The sequence below is a fragment of the Uloborus diversus genome, chromosome 6 (assembly GCF_026930045.1).
Source record: "Uloborus diversus isolate 005 chromosome 6, Udiv.v.3.1, whole genome shotgun sequence".
Lineage (NCBI taxonomy): Eukaryota > Metazoa > Arthropoda > Arachnida > Araneae > Uloboridae > Uloborus > Uloborus diversus.
The window spans coordinates 124947164-124970903 of record NC_072736.1 but is presented as its reverse complement, the minus strand read 5'-3'; the positions used below and the strand labels follow the sequence as shown (position 1 = coordinate 124970903).

The window sequence follows — 23740 nt, the reverse complement described above, 5'->3', positions numbered from 1 at the left end:
AAATATAAAACTGCATTTGTAAAAAGCGGGTGGAACCTCCCTAGTTTCCCCGACAATTAATAATTATATACTAGCTGCATGCCCGGCGTTGCACGGACTTCCCCAAAAAATGAAAGAGATGTTTTTGTACCACTCTGACATCAACGCGTTAAGGAATAAATAAATGGGCGTAATGCAAGGTTTACAAAACAGCAGTAAAACACATTTTTGGCAAAAAATCTCATTCATGTTAATAATAGTTATGAAATATACAAGTTATGAGTATTTTCAATGAGCACAAAAGATGAAAATATATGCATTATCAATTATAATCTGTGCTAATGTTAAACTAAATTACATCTGATAGACTATATCTGAAATATTTATGTACAATAACAATCAGCTTTTTTACATAAAATGACACATATTGCTTGGTTGATTACGCGAAACTAATGCATCAAAACTTAAAAAATACGAATATGCATTAATTTAATACCAAGTCATCAGATTCCTACTAAGCTTTTGTTAAAATCATTAAGAGTAAACTTTTTTGTTCAACTCTGTTTCATTTAAAGAAATCCAAAAAATCTTAATTTAACGTGTTCTTTAAACTGTACAAAATATATTTCAAGTAAAAACAGGGAGGAAAAAGAGAGTTACTATAGTTCAAAAACTCACCCATGTAAAGGGAAAAAGTCCAAAAAAACAAATACAATTAGTCCCACATCCTAAATTTAGCAAAATATAAGGCTGGTAATGATAAACTTACATTACAATAAACAAAAAAAAAACTAAAAAAAAATAACATTTATATGCTGAAAAGAGTTAAAAACGTAGGCTGTATAGAAAATAAAAAAAAATTTTTGAAAAAAAAAAAAAATAGAACCGACTTCAAAATTGCTCTAAAAAGTGAAAAATAATTTTATTCTTTAAACACCATCGATAATACTTTTAAACATAATTTTTGAAGTTGGCGCAAAAACGATCGATAAAATCATTCACAGCCATAACTCAACTACAAATATAAATTTTACCAGGTCCAGTTTCTTCACTACCACATGCATTACGCATTGATGACAGCATATTTGAGTAACGATATAAATGTTTCGTTCCTAACTTTGGATGATTTTTTGATAAAAATATGAACGAAGCATGGTTACAATGGATTTTACTTTTTGTTTTTGCGCCAACTTCAAAAATTATGTTTAAAAGTATTATCGATGGTGTTTAAAGAATAAAATTATTTTTCACTTTTTAGAGCAATTTTGAAGTCGGTTCTATTTTTTTTTTTTTTTTTTTTCAAAAATTTTTTATTTCATTCTTTTTAGTGTAAATGTATATATTTCAGTAAAAGTAAGAAGTTACCTAGTAAGAAGTTCGGCTCTGTATCACTGTATTGCTTTAGAAAAGCCTTTATTCAAAATTATCATTACAATTACTATTAATGTTACTGTTATATGGCACCAAACTTTTATAACAATGAGTTTCGTATTGTCGCGTAGATGAAGATAGCGAAGACAATGTGAAAGCCAAATGAAGCGAATACTCGTTATTCTCAACTCGAGATCTTTATTCAGAACCACGAATGAACGTTACATCTCCTTATATACAACTTGAGAAAGTGCTGGAACTTTCCAGACTTGGAAAGATACAGAAATTAATAGAACATTCGAGAAAATACGGGAAACAGTAGAAACAAAATTTTAGTAAAATTCACTTTATCCTAGTCGGGATTTGAACCCGGGTCGCTCGTGTGGGAGGCGAGAATTCTACCATTGAGCCACCGTTATCCACGAATGAAAAGTGCGAACTTCGCTACAATATCATTTTAATTGCATAAAATTTACTGTTTTTTGCCCATAACTTTTTTTCTAAAGAACAAATATGGTCAAACAAAGTAATGGGACCTAAGTTGAGCCATCCCCTATCCATTAAAAAAAGAATCATCAAAATCGGTTCACTAGGTGAGACGCTATGAGTGGACAAACAAAAAAAAAAAAAAAACATACATACGGTATGAACTGATAACCGCCTCCTTTTTGAAGTCGGTTAAAAAGGGCAGACGATAAATAAATTTATGTCCGGTTGGTTGTTTTGATTACGTCAGTCCCACTGAAACAATTGTTAAAATGTTATTTATTAACGCAAATGTAAAATGGCAACAGAAAGAAATAGAAATCATTGCTCAGAATAAAAGAGAAGGACAATTCCATGTCGGATCAATTCGCAACTCCAACAAACTATGGGGACACTGCAGCCACTGTCTAATGGTAGATGAAAAAAGTAAAACAAACGCATGCCGTATTCGCAACTCCAACAAATTATAGGGGACGCTGCAGTCACTGTCTAATGGCGGACGAAAAAACTAAAACAAACGCATGCCGTAACGTATAAATTGCTTCTTAACTTAGGAAATGACAGAAATTTTTGTTCGCAGGTATAATTTTTTATTATTTATTCGTTTGAAAAGATTTTTCAAAGTCTTTTGGTTATTTTGACCCATGTAGAAAGAGATTAGAAAGCAAAAAAGTATTACCAAAGTAAAAAAATAATGCAGAACACACAGTAAGTTGTTCTGAAGCAGCCATTTTCACGATGTTGAATTTGGTATTCATAAATTTTTGGTTCGCTTCGATCAGCATTTTCATTTTGTACTGTTTTTTCTATACATTAGTACATATTATGTCCAGTTTCGTGACATTTCCGGCATTTGTTGACATTTTTGTCACATAGTGCACATACGTGACAGAATGTCACGTAAGTCTAGAGTAACATTTAACACTAGATAATTTATTTCTATGACTATATGATTGGATATCAAAAGAAATCATCATGCATTTAATTCATTCGTCACGGAAATGATTTAACTGATATGCGAAATATTTTCAAGATACATTATTCTTTCACACAATACTAAAACCATAACCCTATAAACAGATTTTTGGCGAAATTCTTCCACCGATAATGTCATCTTTTGCAGAGCAATAAAGTAAATTTGGCGCGATATTTTAGCGATAAAAATTCCAAGTTTTTATTTTTTTATTGTTCAAATTCTTAACGTTCTTTCTGGATTTTTCAATCTGTTCTGCGATAAATATTTTTAAGAAAATTTATTTGCATACTGTCCATTTCAGTTGGATGCTATTCGCAACTCCAACGAACTATAGAGGGCACTGCAGTCACTGTCTAATGGCGGACGAAAAAACTAAAAAAAACGCATGTGGTAACGAAGAAAATGCTAATAAGCCTAGTAAATTTTGTTCGTATGCATGATTTTTTCGCTTTATTCTTTTTAAATTAATTTTCAAAGTCTTGTTGATATTCTCACCCACGTAGAAAGAAATGAGAATTAAAGAAGCATTACTAAACGTCAAACATTAATACAAGCTACGTAGTTCGTAGTTCTAAGCAGCCATTCTCACGATGTTGAATTCGATATTTATCAATTTTTGATAAAACTAAATAATAATTGTGGCCTGACAAGAATAACAATTAATGCTAGAAAATTTAATATGACATTACAAATTATTACCAAAAGAAGATGATACTTCTTTGCTTTCCTTGGCTAGCGCTTATTGTTTTGCATTTGCAGCTGAGTTCTTTTTCTCGAATTCCCGAATCGGTTAATTTAAAATTTTTCTGTTTCGACGTTTCTAATTTCAGAGTTACGATTTAATTATGTCATGTTATGCAAATCATCTACAAAATTCTTACGGATATATGGTGGTAGTTTTCTTTTCAGTTGATTGACCATTATTTCTTTTTACTTAACGAATTCTGTAATCTTGCTACCATTTTATTCCACTCATGATAAAAATTAAAAATGGTTTAACTAAAAACGCGAAATCTCGCCAAGGCTACTTTGCTCGCACAATACTAAAACTATAACCCTAAACAAATTTGGCGAAACCTTTCAGCTGAGAATAAAAGGAATGAAGTAAATTCTTTCTCGGTTAAACATTTTTCATTTTGTTTTACGATAATAAATTCAAGAAAATATTTTGCATGCTGTCCATTCCAACTAAATGCTGCTGTAAAATATGATTACTTAAATTAATTTAAGATTTAAAAAAAATACCCATATTCTTACAAATTCACACAAAACAATAAAAAATTTTACCAGGTATAACGTTATCCAAGTTCGTTAATCCAGAGTTTTCTTGTGTTAAGGAAAACTAACATTATTTTGAGAAGCTCGAGAATACTACTAAGGGACGAAACAATATTTCTGTAGCTGAAAGCAATCTAAGACACATCGATTGCGTTAATAAATACTCAAAACAAACTGCCTGTGTTTACGTCAACAGACACACATGGAACGCATCGTGGCAATGTTTTAGTTTCTTCGCCAGTTTTGTAAATCACCGCATGGTAGCGTATTCGAGTGCTGGAGTTGCGAATAGTAACAAGGTTATTTAAATCATTTATGTGGAATAGGTTAAGGAAAAGCAGTAATTTTTCAGTATGACCCTATAGTGTCCAGTCAATGTTGTTAAGTCCGTTTTTTTTCATCGAATTGAAAAACTGATACTTATTCAAATTCACTCAGAACAAGATAAATAAAATGTGTACTCACAATTTATATCAGATATTTTTGATGTTACGCTGTTGCGAATGACGATTCCAAATGATGAATTACGCAAATAAAAAAAAATACACATAAAAAACTTTGTTTTGCCCAAAATGAACACGTGGAACACAATGTTTTAGTTTTTTCGGCAGTTTTGTAAATCACCGCAAGGTAGCGTATTCGAGCTCTGGAGTTGCGAATCGTAGAAAATGCTCATAAGTCTAATAAATTTTGTTCGTATGCATGATTTTTTTTGCTTTACTCTTTTTTAATTAATTTTCAAAGTCTTGTGGATATTCTGACCCACGTGGGAAGAAATGAGAATTCAAGAAGCATTACTAAACGTCAAAAATTAATGCAAATTACGTAGTTCGTAGTTCTAAGCAGCCATTTTTACGATGTTGAATTCGATACTTATCAATTCTTGATAAAACTAAATAATAATTGGGACCTCACAAGAATAACAATTAATGCTAGATAATTTAATTATGTGACATTGCGAATTATTATCAAAAGAAGATGATACTTCTTTGCCTTGCTTGGCTAGCGCTAATTGTTTTACATTTGTAGCTGAGTTATTTTTCTCAAATTGCCGAATCGGTTAATTTCAGATTTTTCTGTTTCGTATGTTTTTAATTTCTGAGTTATAATTTAATTATGTCATGCTATGCAAATTATCAAAAAAAAAATTCTCACGGATATATGGAGGTAGTTTTCTTTTCAATTGATCTACCATTATTTCTTTTTACTTATCGAATTCTGTAATTTTTCTACCATTTTATTCCACTCATGACCACCTTATTCCACTCCAGTTGGATTTTAAAAACGACAATTGGTTCAGGCGCTTAGCACGCTACTTAAAATAAAGCCCTTTAAATAAAGTTAGCTGATACTCCCATATAAAATCTGAAAAAGAAAAAAAAAATAATAAAATTTCGAAAAAAAAATTGAGGTGGAGAGCTTTAACTTCCCCTCTCACTCCTAGTATCACTTAATATCACTTAAAAATTTGGGTTTTAGGACTTCTATTTCGAAATTTTTTTTAGACAGAGCCCCAGTGTTCCCATTCCATAACATATCATCAAAGTTTGTCTGTAACTGCGTTGTGGAAATTCAATTTCGAAAAATTGAGGGAGAAGTGACCGGTTTTAGTCTAGTTTTCAAAAAATCGATCAGAAACACCCCCTAAGACCCATCCCTTACCCTTACGCCAACAAATATAGCCTATAACTGCGGTTTAAAAAATTCAGTTTCTAAAAATTTTCTCAGGTCCCCCGAAACTTTTCTAACCGTAACGTCACCAGAGATCGTCTAAAACTGCGTTCTTAAAACAAAAATTTCTCCGGGAGAGAACCTCCGGAGCCCTCTATCAGATAGGGAAAATTTTAAGTGTGCCCCCCTAAAAATATTTTCTGATTGCGCCACTGTAGCTTCATCTAATCCTAGATTCCTTCTCATTAATGTGTTAAGTTCTTTCCTTCGTTGATTTCATGTGTTATAATAATATGTTCAAAATAAAGTTATGTGTAATAATAATAAATTATGTGTTATTTATCTGTATTTTCATTTTATATTCAGCTTCACCAGCTTTAGTTTAAAATTCCCGTTTTCCAATTGTACTACTTGTATTGACCTCATACGGTGGAAGTGGTTGTGGCTAGGGAGTTGTGACCTCACATCAGTGTTCAAAGGGGGGCGTAGAGTCTTAAAGATTGAGAACCTCAGCCATAGGGGAAAGTGCTGCTCTCCCTAGCTTATCCTAGTAGCCTTTCTTTATGAGCACAGGTATTTTGCAATGATCCGTCTTCCAGTGTGAGTGTTTTTATCATTGCGTGAGTACTCGCGTGATTTACTGAAATATTGTTTTAGTTTTTTTCATCAAATATTATGCTAGCCATGAACTTAAATAAGTGAATAAAGCAGCTACAAAATTATAGTTGCTGAATTTAAGAGAAATAGGTTGTGTGAAAGAAATTCTCACGCCCGAGTTCTCAGGTTACTCATTCTGACGGGTTAAGTGGAACAATGCAAGAATTAAAAATAGGCAATATTTTATCAATATCATTCGGATTCTCTGGCGTTTCTATAAGTTGGCCGAGAGGTATTTGATGATACAATGAGCATTTATTCATTTCAGTTCAATTCATAAAGGAAATATGACTTCTGCTATTTTATTGAAATCAAGATACACAGTTATAAACCATAACACATATGCAGCTTCTTGAGTAGAAAGCGTATTGTTTTCCAGGGGTGCCCACCCCCTAAGAACAAGGGCGCACCCCTCCCACTAAATGTCCCAAAGACCCCCCCCCCAAAAAAAAAAGCAAGAGCCCTCCACATAAAAATGAAAAATACCCCTCGAAACACCCCCCCCCCCTAAAAATTTCAATGGTACAGTCTGCACCATGACCCCCCTAGGTCCCCTGTTGTTTTCAAATATTCATACCTTTTTCTATAATATTTTGAAATGACTATAATATTGAATATGTTAATTGTGTGTGCTATTGGAACTCCTTTTAACATGGTGTTTAGTTTCTCTAAAAATAACAGTCGAACCTCGATAACTCGAAGTTTATAACTTGAATATTCCTTTATCTCAAAGTTTTCATCGGGTCTCAAACTTTTTAGACTGTTTGTGGAAACTTCTCATAACTCGAACTACCAATAACTTGAACGTTTTAGCCGGTCTCTTGGGCAGTTCGAGTTATCGAGAGTTGACTGTATTTTATAACCATAATTTGACAGTGAATAGATAGTTTAGTTTAAACAGCATGCGTGATTGTTAACAGTATGAACACAAAGTCTTAAACGTTATGACAGGTTTTTTTTTTTTTTTTTTTTGTGAACATGGGCTTTTGTTAACAAATATGAAAATGCTTATGTTTTCCAGGAAAGAAGGGATTTGCAGAAGATGCTCAAAAAGGCCTTCCCACTGACGAATGAGGAAAACCATAACGAGGAGAAAGGAGCACATGTGAACAAGCCGAGGGCACATATGAACACTACTGAAAAATACAGGACAGGCATCATATTTCAACGAAAATCTCTTAAATATGAAACATATACGTATATACCAATTACACTAAGGGTTTGTAACCAAATATCAGTTTATGTCAGTTTGAATTATACAATAACTCTCAATGGAAAACATTTTTTTTTTAATTATATGACTCTTACAATCAACATTTAAAGTTCGTGCTGTGAATGGTTGCCTACCCTATAAACAGGTTTCTACGGCCTATGTGCACTGTAGAAGACGGACTTCACACCAAATTATGATAAATGTAGAAAAGTAAAGCAGCGCACCCAAATTGCCAGCCTTGCTGGCACAACACAACAACAGGGGGAGGAGAGTTTGTGAAATGGTGCGTTTTTGACAAAGAGGAGGGAGAGTGTAGCAAGAAGTGGCACCAAACTTTTTTTTTAATAAAAATGTTTATAAAACTAGCGTGACGTGTGACAAAGGAGTAAAGTGCCAGGTAAAGCATGACACTTTGCTGAAAAAAAAATGCGACATCATTTATGGACAGCCCCTAGTGTCAGCTAAATGTTATCTACACAACTATTAGACATACATAACTATACAATAGCAGAAACCAAAACAAGATGGCCTTTTCTTCTTCGTATGAATTGTTTGAGCTCTCATTTTTAAATCTTCACTAGCATTGATACTATAAAAAGCCTAAATAACTTTAGCTCTCCTGAATAGAAGTAAATGGCTAAGTATTTCACATCATGAAGTAACGTAGTGCCTGCATGCTTAAAATAGGGAAAAGTAGCTGAAGATAGCAGTCAACTGAAGTCAGAATCATAGGGCAAAGTCATGGGATTAATATCTATCTTGGCAATTTCATTGAAAGAATATATAGGAAGATCTTCCAAAGTTGAGGTAAACAAAAAATGTTTGTATATTTGTGCATTTTAATTAGTTTATGAAAAACGTTTGCTTAAATTTAAAAATAAATTTTATTTAGTGTTGAAAAACATTTGTTTTCTGTTTACGAAAAGGTGGAGATAATAACTTTTCTGAATATAATCTGTATGATATTCTACGTCTTGATTTTAGAATTAAGTATTCTTTGAAAACGACTTAGTATGCTGTAAAAAAAATTCAGAAACTTTTTTTGAATAAACAGTTATGTTTCCAAAGCAACACTTTCCAAAGAAGTTACCCAAATACTGCTCAAACTGCTATAATGTTCAACTGTCTGCTCAACATATCTTGGACTGCAGAGTAGCCCAGTAATTCAGGACAGGCTTTTCAAAATCAACCTTGAGGGCTCAGAGGATTAGATTTTTTCAGACGAAGCTGTTGAGGTCACCAAAGCTGTCTTCAACAGCTTCGGAGCAATCTAAACCCTTCGATTTGCGTATGATGAATGCGTTGTCATCATCATCATCAAAAGAATGCTTCATTGATGGCCAACATATACTAGTTTATGCATACTCACACTTCCGATGCGAATATTGTTATGTATTTCTGATGTGAACTTAATAATTACAATTTAATCTATCATAGGATTATCATAGGACTAAACAAAGGAATGAAGGCTTCAAAGAAAAAAGGAAATAGACTTAGGCTATTAGCTTGAATAGTCTTTTGAGTCTTTAATGAACTCTTTTAATAACTTGTTTTTGTAATCAACAGGTGTATGTACCCTGATGTGTATGTAAAACCATCTGCTTGTATTTTAAAATCACCAATAAAACTTCAGCTGATCTTGTCTCTCTTCTCCTTTGAAATGGCCTTCTGTTAATTTCAAAACACAGAGTTTAAAATAACTGTTGAATTTAGGTTTGTGATTTAAACATTGAAATTTAATATTTGAAAATGTTTTGTGGGGGGGGGGAGAGAGAAAGGAGCTATTGTTTTAATGAATATACTCTATAGCTATACTATCATATTACATTGTCTTTTTTTATGCAGTACAATCTAACTGAATGTAACTATTTAATTTAATTTTACAACCTTGTTTGTGGAACTGAAATTCAAAAAAATGTTATCTAATTGGTATTTTTAATACAAATTTTAGAAATACTCAACTAAATATACATATATACTAGAGGACCCGACAGACGTTGTTCTGTTCAAACTTTGTAAATTGAAAAGTTGAAAAATTTCAATAAACTATCAAGTGTTTGAACCTTTTTGTTGACACAAATAAGTGAAAAGAAAATGTTTTAAACTGCTTGGTATTAGAATGTGTATATGTATTACAACTTTATTTATCTAATGTCCACTGAGCAGATGTTTTATTAACTTTTTTTTTCGTATACTTGAAAAAAATTTATGATTCGTTCCTTCAGTCATACTCAAAGGATAAAAATCGCCCTCAGATATTAAGTGCAAAAAACTAACTACCCATCTAAAACAAATGGCAAATCCCGCTGCAACGTCCCTCATATGAAAAAATATAAAACAATAGAAAGGATATCATTTGAAAAAAATGATAAAGGTAAAAACAGTTCCCTGAAATAGCGAAAACCACTCACCCCCCCCCCCCCTCCTGATATAAAATAAACATTCTTCAAATCACATGACTAAACTCTTTAAAAACCAAAAACAATTCTTTGCAATTTAAAATATTTCACAAAATAAACAAAAAATAAATTACATTAACAGTAGCTTTAAAATGCAAACAAATAATCCCGCAACTCTGTTGTTTATGGCCAAAGTCGCCAAGCCACCACGAATCTGTAATCCAGCCGATCAGTGAGCGAAGCCAACTCCAGCCAATTAAGTCCAATCTTTTGAACGAAAACTTTTAAATCCCGCTCTCTTGCTGAGCATTCTCACTTGCTATCTTTCTCTGCGTACTTGAATGATCTTCATATATTGCCAAATTTGTTCTTTACGCCAAAGATAAAAATCTTCCACTGCACTGATCTTTTGTGTACAGAACTACCTTGTTGTAATTTATCTGGACGAAAATAAAATTTATTTCGTGTTTAAATTCCACCGTCTTTTCCTTTAATAATGTACTGATTAGTTTGATAATCCTCAAAGTATTCTTGCCATTGGTGCCAAAACTCGGATGGATTTGTGAGCCGAGAAACAAATGTTGCTAGGTATGGTACTTTTGGTTAGTGAAAGAAACCCGATTTTGTCCAGTACTTAACTTTAAAATAGTATATCACGGGACCTAAAATCGTTGCTTTCAAGACATTAAGGCTTCACTCTGTCGCTATGTTTTATCTATTTTTAATTGACATATCACAGTAGGAAATTTCATTACAAAAAGCAGAGCTGGCTTTCTTATTGTCCTTTGGCAACGGGTTAAATATTTATTTCAATTCTCGCTGGACAATAGGTTGAAATAAATATTCATCATTTAGGAGATATAACCATCCAATGTTTAAATTAATTAATTAATTAACAAAAACGTTTCCGATTCAATCCATTGCACTTCGAAACCATGCTTGCCACAACTTAATTACACCCAAAAAATTTGATCAAAATCGGTCCAGCCGTTTAAAAGCGTTATGGTGACAAACGTCCGCACAGAAGATTTTTATATATTAAGATATATATATATTAATACTTAAAATTGCAACAAGCTGTTCTTGCTTAACAGTTGAAAGAAATTACTTTCCATTTCATAAATTAGCAAGTGAGAAATAAATTTCATAAAAATAATTTGTATAAATATATTAAATTTATTTATTTATGTTTTATGTTTCAGTAAAGTTTTTTTCATCTAAATTGAACAGTTCAAATGTCTTACACGTTTAAGCAATAATGTATTCTTGAATTTAAAAAAAAAATCAGGAATTTAAGTAATTTTCTAGGAGTTCTTATATTACTTCCTATAACTTCATATTACAATGTCAACTTGCAATATGCCCGATTAAAATTACATATAAAACACAAAAACATTGAGATTTCCTTAAATCTCGATTTTGTAAGTAGGGCAAGGATTTTACTCTGCTCTACTGGCTTCAAGGGAAACATGTTTTTCCTATAAAAACTAAACACAATCATTTGCAAATGGATTAAATGGTGATCCTTAAGTTTGTAATAGCAAAAAATATCCAGCACTAAGGATTACAAATATATGAATGTAGGAGTAAAAGCTAAAATTAATATAGCACACTAAGTATTGTTGTGGCTCAACATATTTAAAGAAAGGTAGACACTTTAGCTGCCAGTTTGAAAATAATCTCAGCTTCAATAAGAGGGCATACGGGTTATTTTCAATGAATTCAAACAATTCAGGAACACCATTTTTGCTTTTTTTTTTTTTAAATAATATTCATATTAAAAAACAGAATAATTGCTCATGAACATGTTAGTTGCAGCGGAAAACATAATTAACTAATCACTTTTCCTCTTTATATTTTGGTGAACTGTTTCCTCAAAATTGTGAGTCAATTCATTAAAATTTGTTACCAGACTATTTCAATTGATTTTAGTTTACAGAAAAAAACAAAAAAAAAAAAAAATCTGAAACTTAGTTGTGATGTTTAGGTTTTGTCTCCCTTTAGTAGGAGCATAGCATTTTAATACTTAGTGAATATTTGAATTCAAATCAAAACAACTTATCCTAAGATATTTGGAAGAACCATCGAATTTGTTATCAACATAGAAACAGACTTGACTAGTAAAGGATTTGACAGTAACAGCAAAATACCTACCAAACCATCATGCTAGTTATTAATATAATAATAATAATGCAAAATCTTTTTAAAAGATTAAATTTAAAAATTAGATTCAAACAAAAGAAAGCAATAAATTTACATTTTTAACATTGGCGACAGGAAATATTTAACTGGTTTAAGTGTTTTTATTGAAAATGTATTGCCCACTCTTGGTAAAAATTGCAAAGTTTTTTCCGACCGTTATCTTATACACTGGCCTCAAAAAGTTAAGGTACAACATGTTTTTCAAAGCTCACCATAAAAAAATGGCAGTAACAATAAAATGTATAGTTTGCATGAATGATAATAACAAACTTCAAAACCATTTATAAAAAAAAAGGTTGCTACAATGTACTTTTATTTTATAGAAAAGGACAGATTTGTACGAGCGAGAAAAAAACGTGCAATATCAAGATTTCGTACTTTTGTGTGTAAGTTGTGTTGATTTTCAACTGTTGTTCGTATTTTCAGTGGCAATAGTGAACAGAGTTCAGAAAATGTCTCAGAGACGTTGTTTACCCGATTCGTTAAGGTAGAAACCAGTTAGATGGATGGAAATGGGATTGTCACAGGCTGATGCTGCTAGATGTCTCAATGTGTCTTGCAGTGTTGTTCAGCAACTTTAGGATCGATATAAATCCGAAGATTCTGTGTCCAGAAGACCTGTTCCAGGCCGACAATGAGCTACAACACCTGCAGAAGACCATTTTCTAGTTCTTTCGGCCCGAAACGAAGGAAAAGGACCACTAATGTGCTGCAGCACGTTGCAGACCGCTTTGTAGCAACAGGAAGAAGAATCTCCAGGAAGAAGAAGGAGAACAGGAAGAAGAAGGGTAAAAAAAACGCATGTCAATAAAACATTAAAACTGACAATTACTGCTGTTAATTTTTGTGTTGCCCTATGGCCATTTCAAAAACATACCATTTTCATCAAGGACAAGGTAAGCAAGCCAAATACGCCATAAGCACTTTTACTATTTAATCCCATTATCATACTGCATTCATGGAAGAGAAAGATTTAATTCACATTGTAAACAAACAAAGCTCCGTGTGGTGACTGGAGCAGAATAGTCCCAGCGTAGTCCATGCGTGTCGTAAAAAGCAACTAAAATGGACACTTAATCAAAGGTGTGAGGCACCGTGCTGATGGATGGATGGCATCTGGGTTGTAAGATGTCTAAACGGTCTCCTTGAGGAACCGGGGCGAAACCTCATTGTAATTAGCCTTGCATTTGTACAGGGTGGTTGCGCGAGTGTTGACTTTTAACATTTTACCACCTCCCATTTCCCAGCTCTTTTGGAGCTGGATATGGTTTGAAGGAGCGAACCAGCAGCCTTGCTGCTGGAGGAGGTGAGGGTGCATGTCTGCAACCCGCCGATTGAGGGGGTGAGGGTGCATGTCTGCAACCCACCGACTGAGGGGGTGAGGGTGCATGTCTGCAACTCAACAACTCTGCAGTGGAGAGGCAGGGAGTACTCATTTGTGCACAAAAATGTAACACACGCTGGTGCAGGCAGGAGAGGTAGAGGCTGGTATGGGAGGCGAAAGCCACTCGGTCAACCATTCCTGAGAAGGTAAGAGAAACCAAACGTCTTCAGTCGGAGGTTTCAACTCCTTCCCCCCCACAAACTGCTGTTTCCTAACAAGTAAGGACCAGTCAGCCACAGTCCAAACTATGCTCAAGTAGTGAGTATTTTAAGATGGCTGTTGCGAGAGAAACCATCCCGTCGAAGAGGTTATCTAGCGATGACATTGAACATATTCTGTTTTTCATACTAAAGAGGACAGACCTGATTCTCTCTGAAGATCACATGCCAAAAACACAAAAGGGTTCTTAACAAAAATAGTATTGGGAAGGCTTTTGGTCTTTTTACTGGTATTTACACCTTAAAGTGGCACCTTGCTATAATGTCTGAGCATCAATAATGATCTAATTTGTAATTTGCAGAGGTTACCTCTTTAATGAGGAAACTATTAGTCACACCCTGTATGATTGCAAATTGTTTTCTGCCTATAGGTTTGAACACCTTGGTCATCATTTGCTTGAACCGTGAGAGAATCATGGTATTCCTATTGGGTGTTTGCTGAATTTCTCTTCAGCTGCTGGTGTGTTTTAAGACTTTTATTTAGGGACTAGTACAATAGACCTCTGGTTGCAGTGCTTGGTTCGGTTGAACCCCCTTTTCTTTCAATTCATTTCAAACAAACAAAGATGTTTTGCTTAAAAGAACATTGTTGATTCCATGCTTAGTTACAGCACTTTAACATTTATTATAACACTTCCTTTGTGCCACTTGATCCCATCTCTCTTTTATACTTCACAGTATTTTGCCAACATTGAACCATATTTATAGAAGAAGCAACTGTTTAGAATATGTTCATACAGACATTTGCATTTTTTAAGAAGTTCAAATGCAAAAGATCAAAGTTTAAGAGATATTTGAAATGTGCAATAAATAAAAAATTAAAAAAAAACATAGATTCTAAATTTTTATTAAAAAAGTAACTATAAACCCTCAACCTTTAACAAGCATACTTATCTATATATATAAAGGTGTATAAATATAAATACTGTTATAAAAATTAATAAGATAACAAGTTGGCAAAACACTTTGCTTCAAAGATATTTTTTACAAAGGCAGTCCTTTTTCATTCAATAAATGCTCACTAATTATTGCTGGACCACTACCAACCTAGGAAAAAAAAATTGTCTTTTGAATATTTACAATTGTAGCAAAACAACAATTTGAAGAACCTGTTAGACAATTTTAATGTACAGTAATAATTATTTAAGCACTTCAATTATCACGAGGGAAAAAAAAGCATTTTTAAATTTTTATTACCTAAGCATTAGCTCATATATGCGACTTTATAAAGCATGGAAGATTATTATTTTCTTCCAGGCAGGTGTGAATCCAGAGGGGAGGATGGCTCATGACCCCCCAAAATGATCAAATATATTTTTAGCAGTAAGTTGCCGCTCCTAAGCCAGGGCTAAACAGAACTACGTGCAATATATCAGACAGAGACTAAAGCAATTTTAGTCAAATATAGACTAAAATTGCATTAAGGGAACTTGTCTTTCAAAACATTCACCCCGGAACTCTTATTTGAGTCCTCTTGTCTATTGTCACCTCAGAGCTACAGTAGGACATTTTTGCTGTTGTTTTCAGGATCAGATACTTCACTGTTGCTTTAAGGCAACAATATATCCTGACCTCACATGCTAACAATCCTATGGGAAAAGGCATCCCAGTAAGCAATATAGCTTAGTGGTTTCATTAAAATATTTAATGACCTGAAGTTGTGACCACTTTGAAAAAAATTGTCAAATTGCTACCATCATTATGAGTTTTCCCCCTTTCTTAGAAAAGGGTGTTTTTTATGCCAGGAAAGACTTTAAACATAGTTTACTGTTTTGAAATACATACGAAGTCTTCTATAAAAGTCAATGCCAACTAAGAAATGTAACGCTTCAAAAGATTGTAGTAGCTTTTGTTTCAAAATCTCAAGATCAGGATCTTGTTCCATTCTCAAGAGCACTGAATTTATAAGTCTTTCTTGCATCTGGATAGGCAAGAATTCAACAACCTTTTACTCACTGACAATCATGATTGCAGAAATAATGAATAAATTCCTGAAAGACTCTAACCACGAAAGGTATTCAGGCGCCCCTCATATAACACGGTGCTTGTACAACACGGTTTCGATATTACACGGTATGAAACTTGAATTTAATGCTTCATGGTTTAGGTACAACACGAATGTTATATTTAAAAAAGATGGAATTTCATTTTTGTTTAATACATTCTGTTAATATTTGATAATAACTCTAATACTTTACTTTGCTTTTATGAAACTTGGTTTCGATACAACACGGTACACGTCCCTTGATTCTATTTCTAAGTCTTGTATAACACAGTTTCGATATGACACAAAACATGGTTTCGATACAACACAATACATATTGACATGATTTTTACTATGTACATGATTAATTAGTGTACAAAAAAGAGTTTAAAAGTTATTTTTTAAAAAAAGTCCATCACTACACGTTACAAATTAACCATGTTATAGGAGGGACGCCTGTACTGGGTTTTGTCCATTAATCAGATTTGCAGACTAGGTGTCTGTTTGTGTTGCCACACATAACTACATCTTTTTTAGTGAAACTATTACTATTAACATGAAAGGTTATACTCACTCTATTAATTACGCAAACGCTGACACTATACATTAGCTTTAATTTGACTTTTTTAACCTTTTGAGATTTTCATGTGTTATTTATTCAGATATATTTAATTCCACTGCACTGCATTACTTAAAATTAAAATTTTTAAAAAAGTAGAAAACAATGTAAAGCATTTTTTTTTTTAATTTAAAAGCTGCACTGATCCAGCTTTCACATTTTACAAAGTGTGACATTAATGGAATATTTTACACTATTGTTTAGTTGAGAAATTTTCCCCTCACAACTCAAAGGTTCTATTTCAATAAAAGCTAATTTTGAACACTAGGTTACTTCTACAAAAAGATATTTTTAATACAGTTTTTGTACAAGTTAAACAATTCTTTAAGCTATAACTCAGATTGAAAAGTTTTTTTCTAACCTGGGTATAAATAACATGTTGCAATAATCCAGGATGAGGAGCAATGTTCAGTTTTTTGAAAGTGTCCTGGAAAAAAAATATGTTTTAGAATCTAAATAAAAAGAAACATCACACATTTTGAAATAGCAATGTTCATTGAAAATTAAAAAAATTTCTACTAAAAAATAGAATTTTTACATGAAGAATAAAAAAAAAAACATATGACAACAATACTTTATTTTTGAATAAGGATTTGCTTTCTAAAAATGAACAGCAAAATTTACATTTTTGAAAACAATAAGAATCATCATAACAGCTAACAGCTGAAACACCTCAGAATAGTCAGTAGATAGGCACAGTGTGCACCAGGTGGTAGACCTAAAATTCACCTTCACAAAGGAAAACACAATTTCTTTCTGAAGATCAGTGGCGTAGCTAGACCCGACTTTCGGGGGGGGGGGGGGGGTTACTTCTTATATATATGTATATATATATACATATATAATCGCTTGGAATTTTTTCCTTTTCTTCTTTTTTTTTCTTTCTCTTCTCTCTTCTTTTTCTCTTTTTTTTTTTTTGAGACTAACTTTTCGGGGGGGGGGGGGGGGTTTGTCCCCAAAACCCCCCCCCCTTAGCTATGCCCCTGCTGAAGATGACATATTGTCTGAAAGTTAGACTTACATAGCTACTGAATTTGGTTTAGCTATTTTCAGGAGTTTTTTTTATTTTCAAAAGTTATTTAAGATTAAAAGATAATATGAGGCAATGAGAAGCAAAGGGATATAAGTGACAAAATTAAAATTTTGAAGATAACCAGTACAAATGGTAAGGGAACCTCTCCTTGGGGCAAGAGACAGTACTAGTAGACCTGGTAGGTGCTGCTGTATAGCATGCTTTGAAAAAAAAATTCAGTGAAAGCCAACCTAGGACGTTATCTTTAAACGCATTTTACTCAAAACTTGAAAATGGCCACTTACATCCCTTTGCTTTCCACTGCCTCATATGTGCTTGTGTTTGGGAAAGAAGCGTTAAAACTAGCATAACGTAAGAGCCCAGATATTCGTAAACAAAGAAAAATAATTACATTACATTTGCCAGGGGAGCCTATCTCCAACACAAGAGTCGGATTCAGGGGAGACTCAAAGGGTTAGCTGACCCCCCTGGGACAAAAATTTTATTATAATTTTTATTAAACTTAAAATTTTAGATAAAAAATAGCAATGGAATCAATTTTTTTTTTTTTTTTTTGCTTAGTTCTGTCTGGTATTTCCTTTCAATGTTGTAATTCAAAGGAGCGACTGGATTCGTTCGAGCTATTACTATTCTGAGAGTTTTGTTAATTTTCAAAAGAACAATCGTTTCTAATGAGCTTTCAGACCACTTTCCCACATCAAATCACATGTCGTATCGAGACCAGCATGTTTGCCCAACAAAAAATGACTTTTGATGAAAATTTGAGGGAATATGATCCATGGCGCATGTTCCACCATTAAAAAATTTAGAGGAGGAGTGTAATTTGAATTGGGTTTTGATCTCATTCGGAGGGGGGGACTTCATGGGGGGATGGGCACCCTTGCATAACTGGTACCGTTTTACATAGGAGGTATAACGCTGGCCATTGAAACTTGACCCCCCTCCCCTTACGAAAATTTATAAATCCGCCCCTGCTCCATCAAGAAGTGATACTGCACCTCCTCAAATAGACCAAAAGCAACATAAAATCAGTCCCAACCTAGAACTTTTGATGCTACAGTTTCCAACATGACCCTCTTGGTCGCACCCATGCTTTTGTTTTCTGGGAGTAGAGGGATAGCCGTCAAGTTTTTCAAAATTTTAAAGGCGTTAATATCTCTAATTATCACACTGGCTGACACCAGTGCATAAACTACTGAAAGTGATAAATCAAAATAATCATATTTAAAAGAACTGCTTAGAAAGTAACACATTATTTATCAAATATAGTTCATTTGCAGCCACAAGTAAATATTTTAAGACATTTATTAGAGAAATGACTCAGTTAATTTGAGTACAAAAATGTTCAAAACTTCACTAAAAGTCATTTGAGAGTTCAACAGGAACAAAAGAGAGAGAAGTACGAAACTGTAGATGATTACTTTTGAATAAGCTGCAGCATGAAATAACAGAATATAAAAATAGGCGGATGGTCTTATTTGCATGTCAGACGTTGAGTAACTTGAAGAGTGCAAAACTCATAATGAATTTAATTCTGCTACAAATCACTGCTAACATTTGTTACTGAAAACTTTTCACATTTGGCTCATTCTAACAAGACTAAATTTTTTTAGTCTTAATGTTTTTTTTTTCCAAGTATTTTGTAAAAGAAAGCACAATAAATTAAAACAGTAAGGTTTTTTTAAAATTAAGAGAAATAAATGCATAAATATGCACAATTTAGTGGATAAAACTTTGAGAAGAAACAACATACAAGTGGTACTTCAAAGCTGGAATCTATGAATCCTTTAATAAAGTTCCCATTGTCATCTATTGGAGGAAATGCAGCTTTTATGAGGGCACATATTTCAGGTACATCTTCTTCTAACATAAATAAGAAAGCATTGCAACCAGCATCAAATGTATATGCAAGCTTTAAAGAAAAAAAAAATAAATTTTAAAAGTTTAATTCACAATGTATTCAATTTTTATGAACATGTGTTTGTGGAAAAATTAAAATCTTCTCTTACCTTGTTTTTCTTATATAACTCATTATAAGCATGGACTAGTTCTATTATCATGAAAGATGTGGAGTTCAAATAATGAATTGGTGGATAAGTATCAAGGCATATTGCATGAAACTGATTACTTTCCTATAAAATAAATTAAATCATCAAAATTATATATATTATTAGAACAGTTTGAGAAGAACTGATTAATTTGAACAAAATAAATCTTAAATTTAACACTAAAACAAAATTATAAACAGAGTACAATAAAGCATCCTCATAAAATATAATAGCCAAAATTACTGATCGAGTAACCTTCTGACATCACCAACAATGAAACCTGCGCCATTGCATGCGTGGCGGCATTACTTCATTGGTGAATTACTGAAAATTAAGCAAGTTATTTATAATTTAATAATATTTTTGGCAATATTTGGCATGCAGGGAAATGCTTTATTTTGACAAGGCTGAACTGGATCAAGTAACTTAACTGTTTTAATGGTAAGGCTGTCATTCCAGGGGAATAAAGAAATGAAAATGTGATCAATTATTAATCTTATCAACTGGAGTTTAGGGTTAATCCAGTGGAGTTAAGATTAAAATTGCAACTATCAAAAGATCACCAAACAGGCAATTGCTTCGTTCAAATGTGGAAGCAATTTTTACCCGCCATACCTTGACTGGTGATTTTCTAGTAATTTAATTATATGACAATAAGAAACTAAAGGGTTTTAAGCTGTTTTGTTTTAGATTCACTTTCACACAGTGTTAAAACTTTGTAATAAAGTTCCCCATAATGTCAAGGAACATCATTTAAGAAATTTCCCAGCCCCCATCAAAAAAAGAAAGCATTAAGTTCAGTTGGGGCAAATGCAGCCTGGCAATATTGTGAAGGCTACGCAGATCCTAATCACGGCATTAGCACACTGCCAGGTTAGGTTTGCCCCAGCTATAGTATCTGGATAGTTATAAAGCTGGGCAAACAAACACGTCATAATAAGATAAAGAGGATCAGCATTAAATTTCAATCCTCATTGTTATGTAGCATTACTTACAGCAAAGAGACTGGTTTTCATTAGTTCCATTCCATAGTTCCAATCATGGGTGCCCATATGCAAAATTTTAAAGGAGGGGGCTCAGATATTTTCCCCATAGTTTAGCAGGATATTTGCCTCATAGAAACAGATTTCATTGCAAATTAGAGTTATTAAAATTTGACATTTTTAATAACTTATTCATTAATGGATGGAGAAGAAATGTTTTTACATTTTTGCAAAGAAAAAAGTACTAAAAGCGAGGAAGTTCTAGTTTCCAAGGAAGAGATTGAGACACCACTTGCCTCTCTCCCCCCCTCCCATCCATATGGGTGCCATGGATACAATAATTAATTTCATTTTTATGATAAATCCAACATTTATTATTACGTTCAGTTCTGGTATTTGGTTTACAATTATATTTATATATTTCATAAACACTGACTTACACATTAGAAATTCAACACAAAACCTCAAAAATGTGGCTTAAAAACTCAATAAAATAGTTTAAGCATTGGTATTTCTTAAACATAATAACAATTTTGCATTTAATTGCCTGATTAAAAAAAATGCAAAGATTTTATGTTCTTAAAACTTACTTTCATAGCAATTTCAGCAAACGTTTGAAAATTTTTTTGCAGAATTGCAGAATTCAAAGTCTGAACACGTTGAGGAACTACTTCAGTTACTCTGTGTTTCAACAAACTGCTGGTTAAAACACTATTTCTCATGCCATTAGTACTGCTGGTTCCTTTTTTCTTAGAATTAACCTGAATTTAAAAATAAAAAAAAAACAAAAAAAGTAAATTTATACAAGTAATATTAACTCTTTTGATGAGAGATGTTCATTTTACAGGCAACTATTTTTTATGCTACTGAAAAAATTGCATAAAAAGGATTTAATCCAAAAAATCTATACCAATAAAAATATATAATGTACAAATACGCGGCGCCATGAAGTTGGAGGGAAAATGACCAAATCTGGTCACTGGAATTTTAAAACCTCGGACTTTGAATTCATGACTCCGCAGTCATAACAAAGCTGCAGATAGGGAGTGAAAATGATTGACACTGACTCTTTTATCCCAAAATCAGCTCAACCAGGGGCGGACTGGGTACCGCAAGAGTGGCAACTTTGGCCTCTAAAGGGCGCAAAAAATTAATAAATGAATAAACAAATTTTGAAAAAAAGGAAAAGAAAATAATGATACACGGGTTTACGAGTTAAAAGAAAAGAAGAAAAAAATTTGCTAGGGAAAAGAAAAATTGAATTTTCCACCAAAAAATTTAAAAAATAAATTAATTTATAAACAAATGTAAAAAGAAAAAAATTAAAAGGTGTCCAGGCTTGAGGGCGCATCGGCCTGTCGGCCAGTCCACCCCTGAAGTCCAACACCAAACCTGCAGACCTGGAAATAAGCTCCAATAATAAAATGTTTTCAAATATCTCATTCATCATTGAATTTCTTTTTTTCAGATTGACTGCTTTTGCTGTCTTATTCAAATATTGCTTTAAATATTGGTAACGATTACTTAGCTTTTACACTGTAGTTATTCATTCTCTTACTTTTTTTTCTCGGACTTAAAAACGCATAAAATTCACAGCTTAATAGATTTTTTGTTTTTTCGTTTCCTGTTTCTTCAGGATTTTACTTTCTGATTTAACATAACTGATAACATATATTGGATAAATTGCATAGTTACAAGTGAAAAACATATGCTACAATAATATTTTGTTAAGGCATTATTAAGTTATCTTTGAAGTGAAGTACCATAGTGTGATGCAGACAGAAATTGGGCCACAAATTTCTAAAAAAAGCCCCCTCTTCACAAAATTTTATGCCTTAAAATTATACCCACAAAATTTCCTTTGTACAAACAGTTCTTTCTAAATTTGAAGCACAATCAACTCACCTGAAAACAGTACATTAGTATTGAAAAATTAATTTAGAAAATAAAAATCAAGCTTTGAGTTCATTATCAGTGAAATCCTTTCCTTTAGGATTTCAGATTAGAACTGTGATTGCTGAAAATTCTTTTTTTCATGTGACAAGATTTTTTTAAATAGAATGTGTAAAAAAGGAAAATACTCAAAAATAGTTCTTTCTTCCAAAAATAAAGAAAGCTCACAAAAAGAAATATTTTTTGCAGAAAGTTAGGACTAAAAAATACATTGCAACCAGATTTATGTGGCATGGGTGAGCATTATCCCTCACCACAGTCACTTCAAGAACTCAAATATTTCTTTTCTAAATAATACTTTGATCAAAGCTATAAAATAATCCTTTTAAATCCAAAAACTTACAGGCTGAGCACACACACACAAATGATGGATTTGATTTCAAAAAATCAAATTTTCAAAACCAAAGTACACATATTACAATAAGTGATACATGAATTGAACATTTGAATGGCATAGAACAACCAAAAAAAGTCAAAATCACCACTCTTTTAAAAAAGCTGTAAGCCTCATATAAAAATGTATGTAACCAAGAAAAGCATTTTATCTTTGTTCTAATATGAATTATAATTTTTACAGTTTGATTTGAAAGTTTAAATTAAAACACAAAAAAATTATTTTAAACGTCTTTTATGTACCCTTCAGTTCAAATTTAACAAGGTATGGGATTTACGGCGCTGGAAATCAAGCAAAAAAAATCTATAACTCTGAGCGTTTGGGTATTTCTCTTAAAAAGATAGGAGTGATAGTCACCCAATCAAATAGATGTTCTTTCATCCTTTCAAGTAGAATACTTGTTATACTGGTCAAAATGACTGGTCTTGTCATTCTAGTGTTAAAGAGAAAAATATCAAGTTACTTTTTTTTTTCAGTTACAAATGTTTGACATGAGAGCATTTTGTTGCGCAATAAACGATTAATCTGTAATCCATTTCCTTCTATATTCTATTTGCTTTCTTTTATGGGGTTACATCTAAGATAGTTTATCCACTATTGGTGCCGAAAACACTACTTCAGGAAGGCAACATTACGAATTATTGATAGCGATAGCCTTAAACGTGTGGAACAAAACCTATTACGTATTGGATATTGTTAAGTAACAAAAGGCTCTAACATCAGGTGTGCCCACCTGGGGGGGGGGGTCATTCTGCAGACTGCGCCATTGAAATTTTTAGGGGGGTGTTTTTTTATTTGGAGGGGGCTCTTGCCTTTGGGGGGGTCTTTGCGATATTTAGGGGTGCGCCCTTGAACTTAGAGGGGTGGGCATCCCAGCTAACATATAACATAT

The 23740-nt window shown here is 32.8% G+C and overlaps 1 protein-coding gene across 1 annotated transcript in view; it reads right to left on the bottom strand.

Moving 5' to 3' along the window:
• Window positions 1-14709: 14709 nt before the first annotated feature.
• Window positions 14710-23740, bottom strand: part of LOC129223930 (diphosphomevalonate decarboxylase-like) — a 32492-nt gene continuing 23461 nt past the window's right edge. Inside the window, exons 9-13 of the mRNA XM_054858309.1 lie at window positions 21092-21262; window positions 19480-19602; window positions 19224-19382; window positions 16799-16864; window positions 14710-14881 (exon numbers count right to left, since the gene is read on the bottom strand). Coding sequence (XP_054714284.1) covers window positions 14819-14881; window positions 16799-16864; window positions 19224-19382; window positions 19480-19602; window positions 21092-21262 — 582 coding nt within the window. The 3' untranslated portion in view covers window positions 14710-14818. The remainder of the gene's footprint in view (window positions 14882-16798; window positions 16865-19223; window positions 19383-19479; window positions 19603-21091; window positions 21263-23740) is intronic.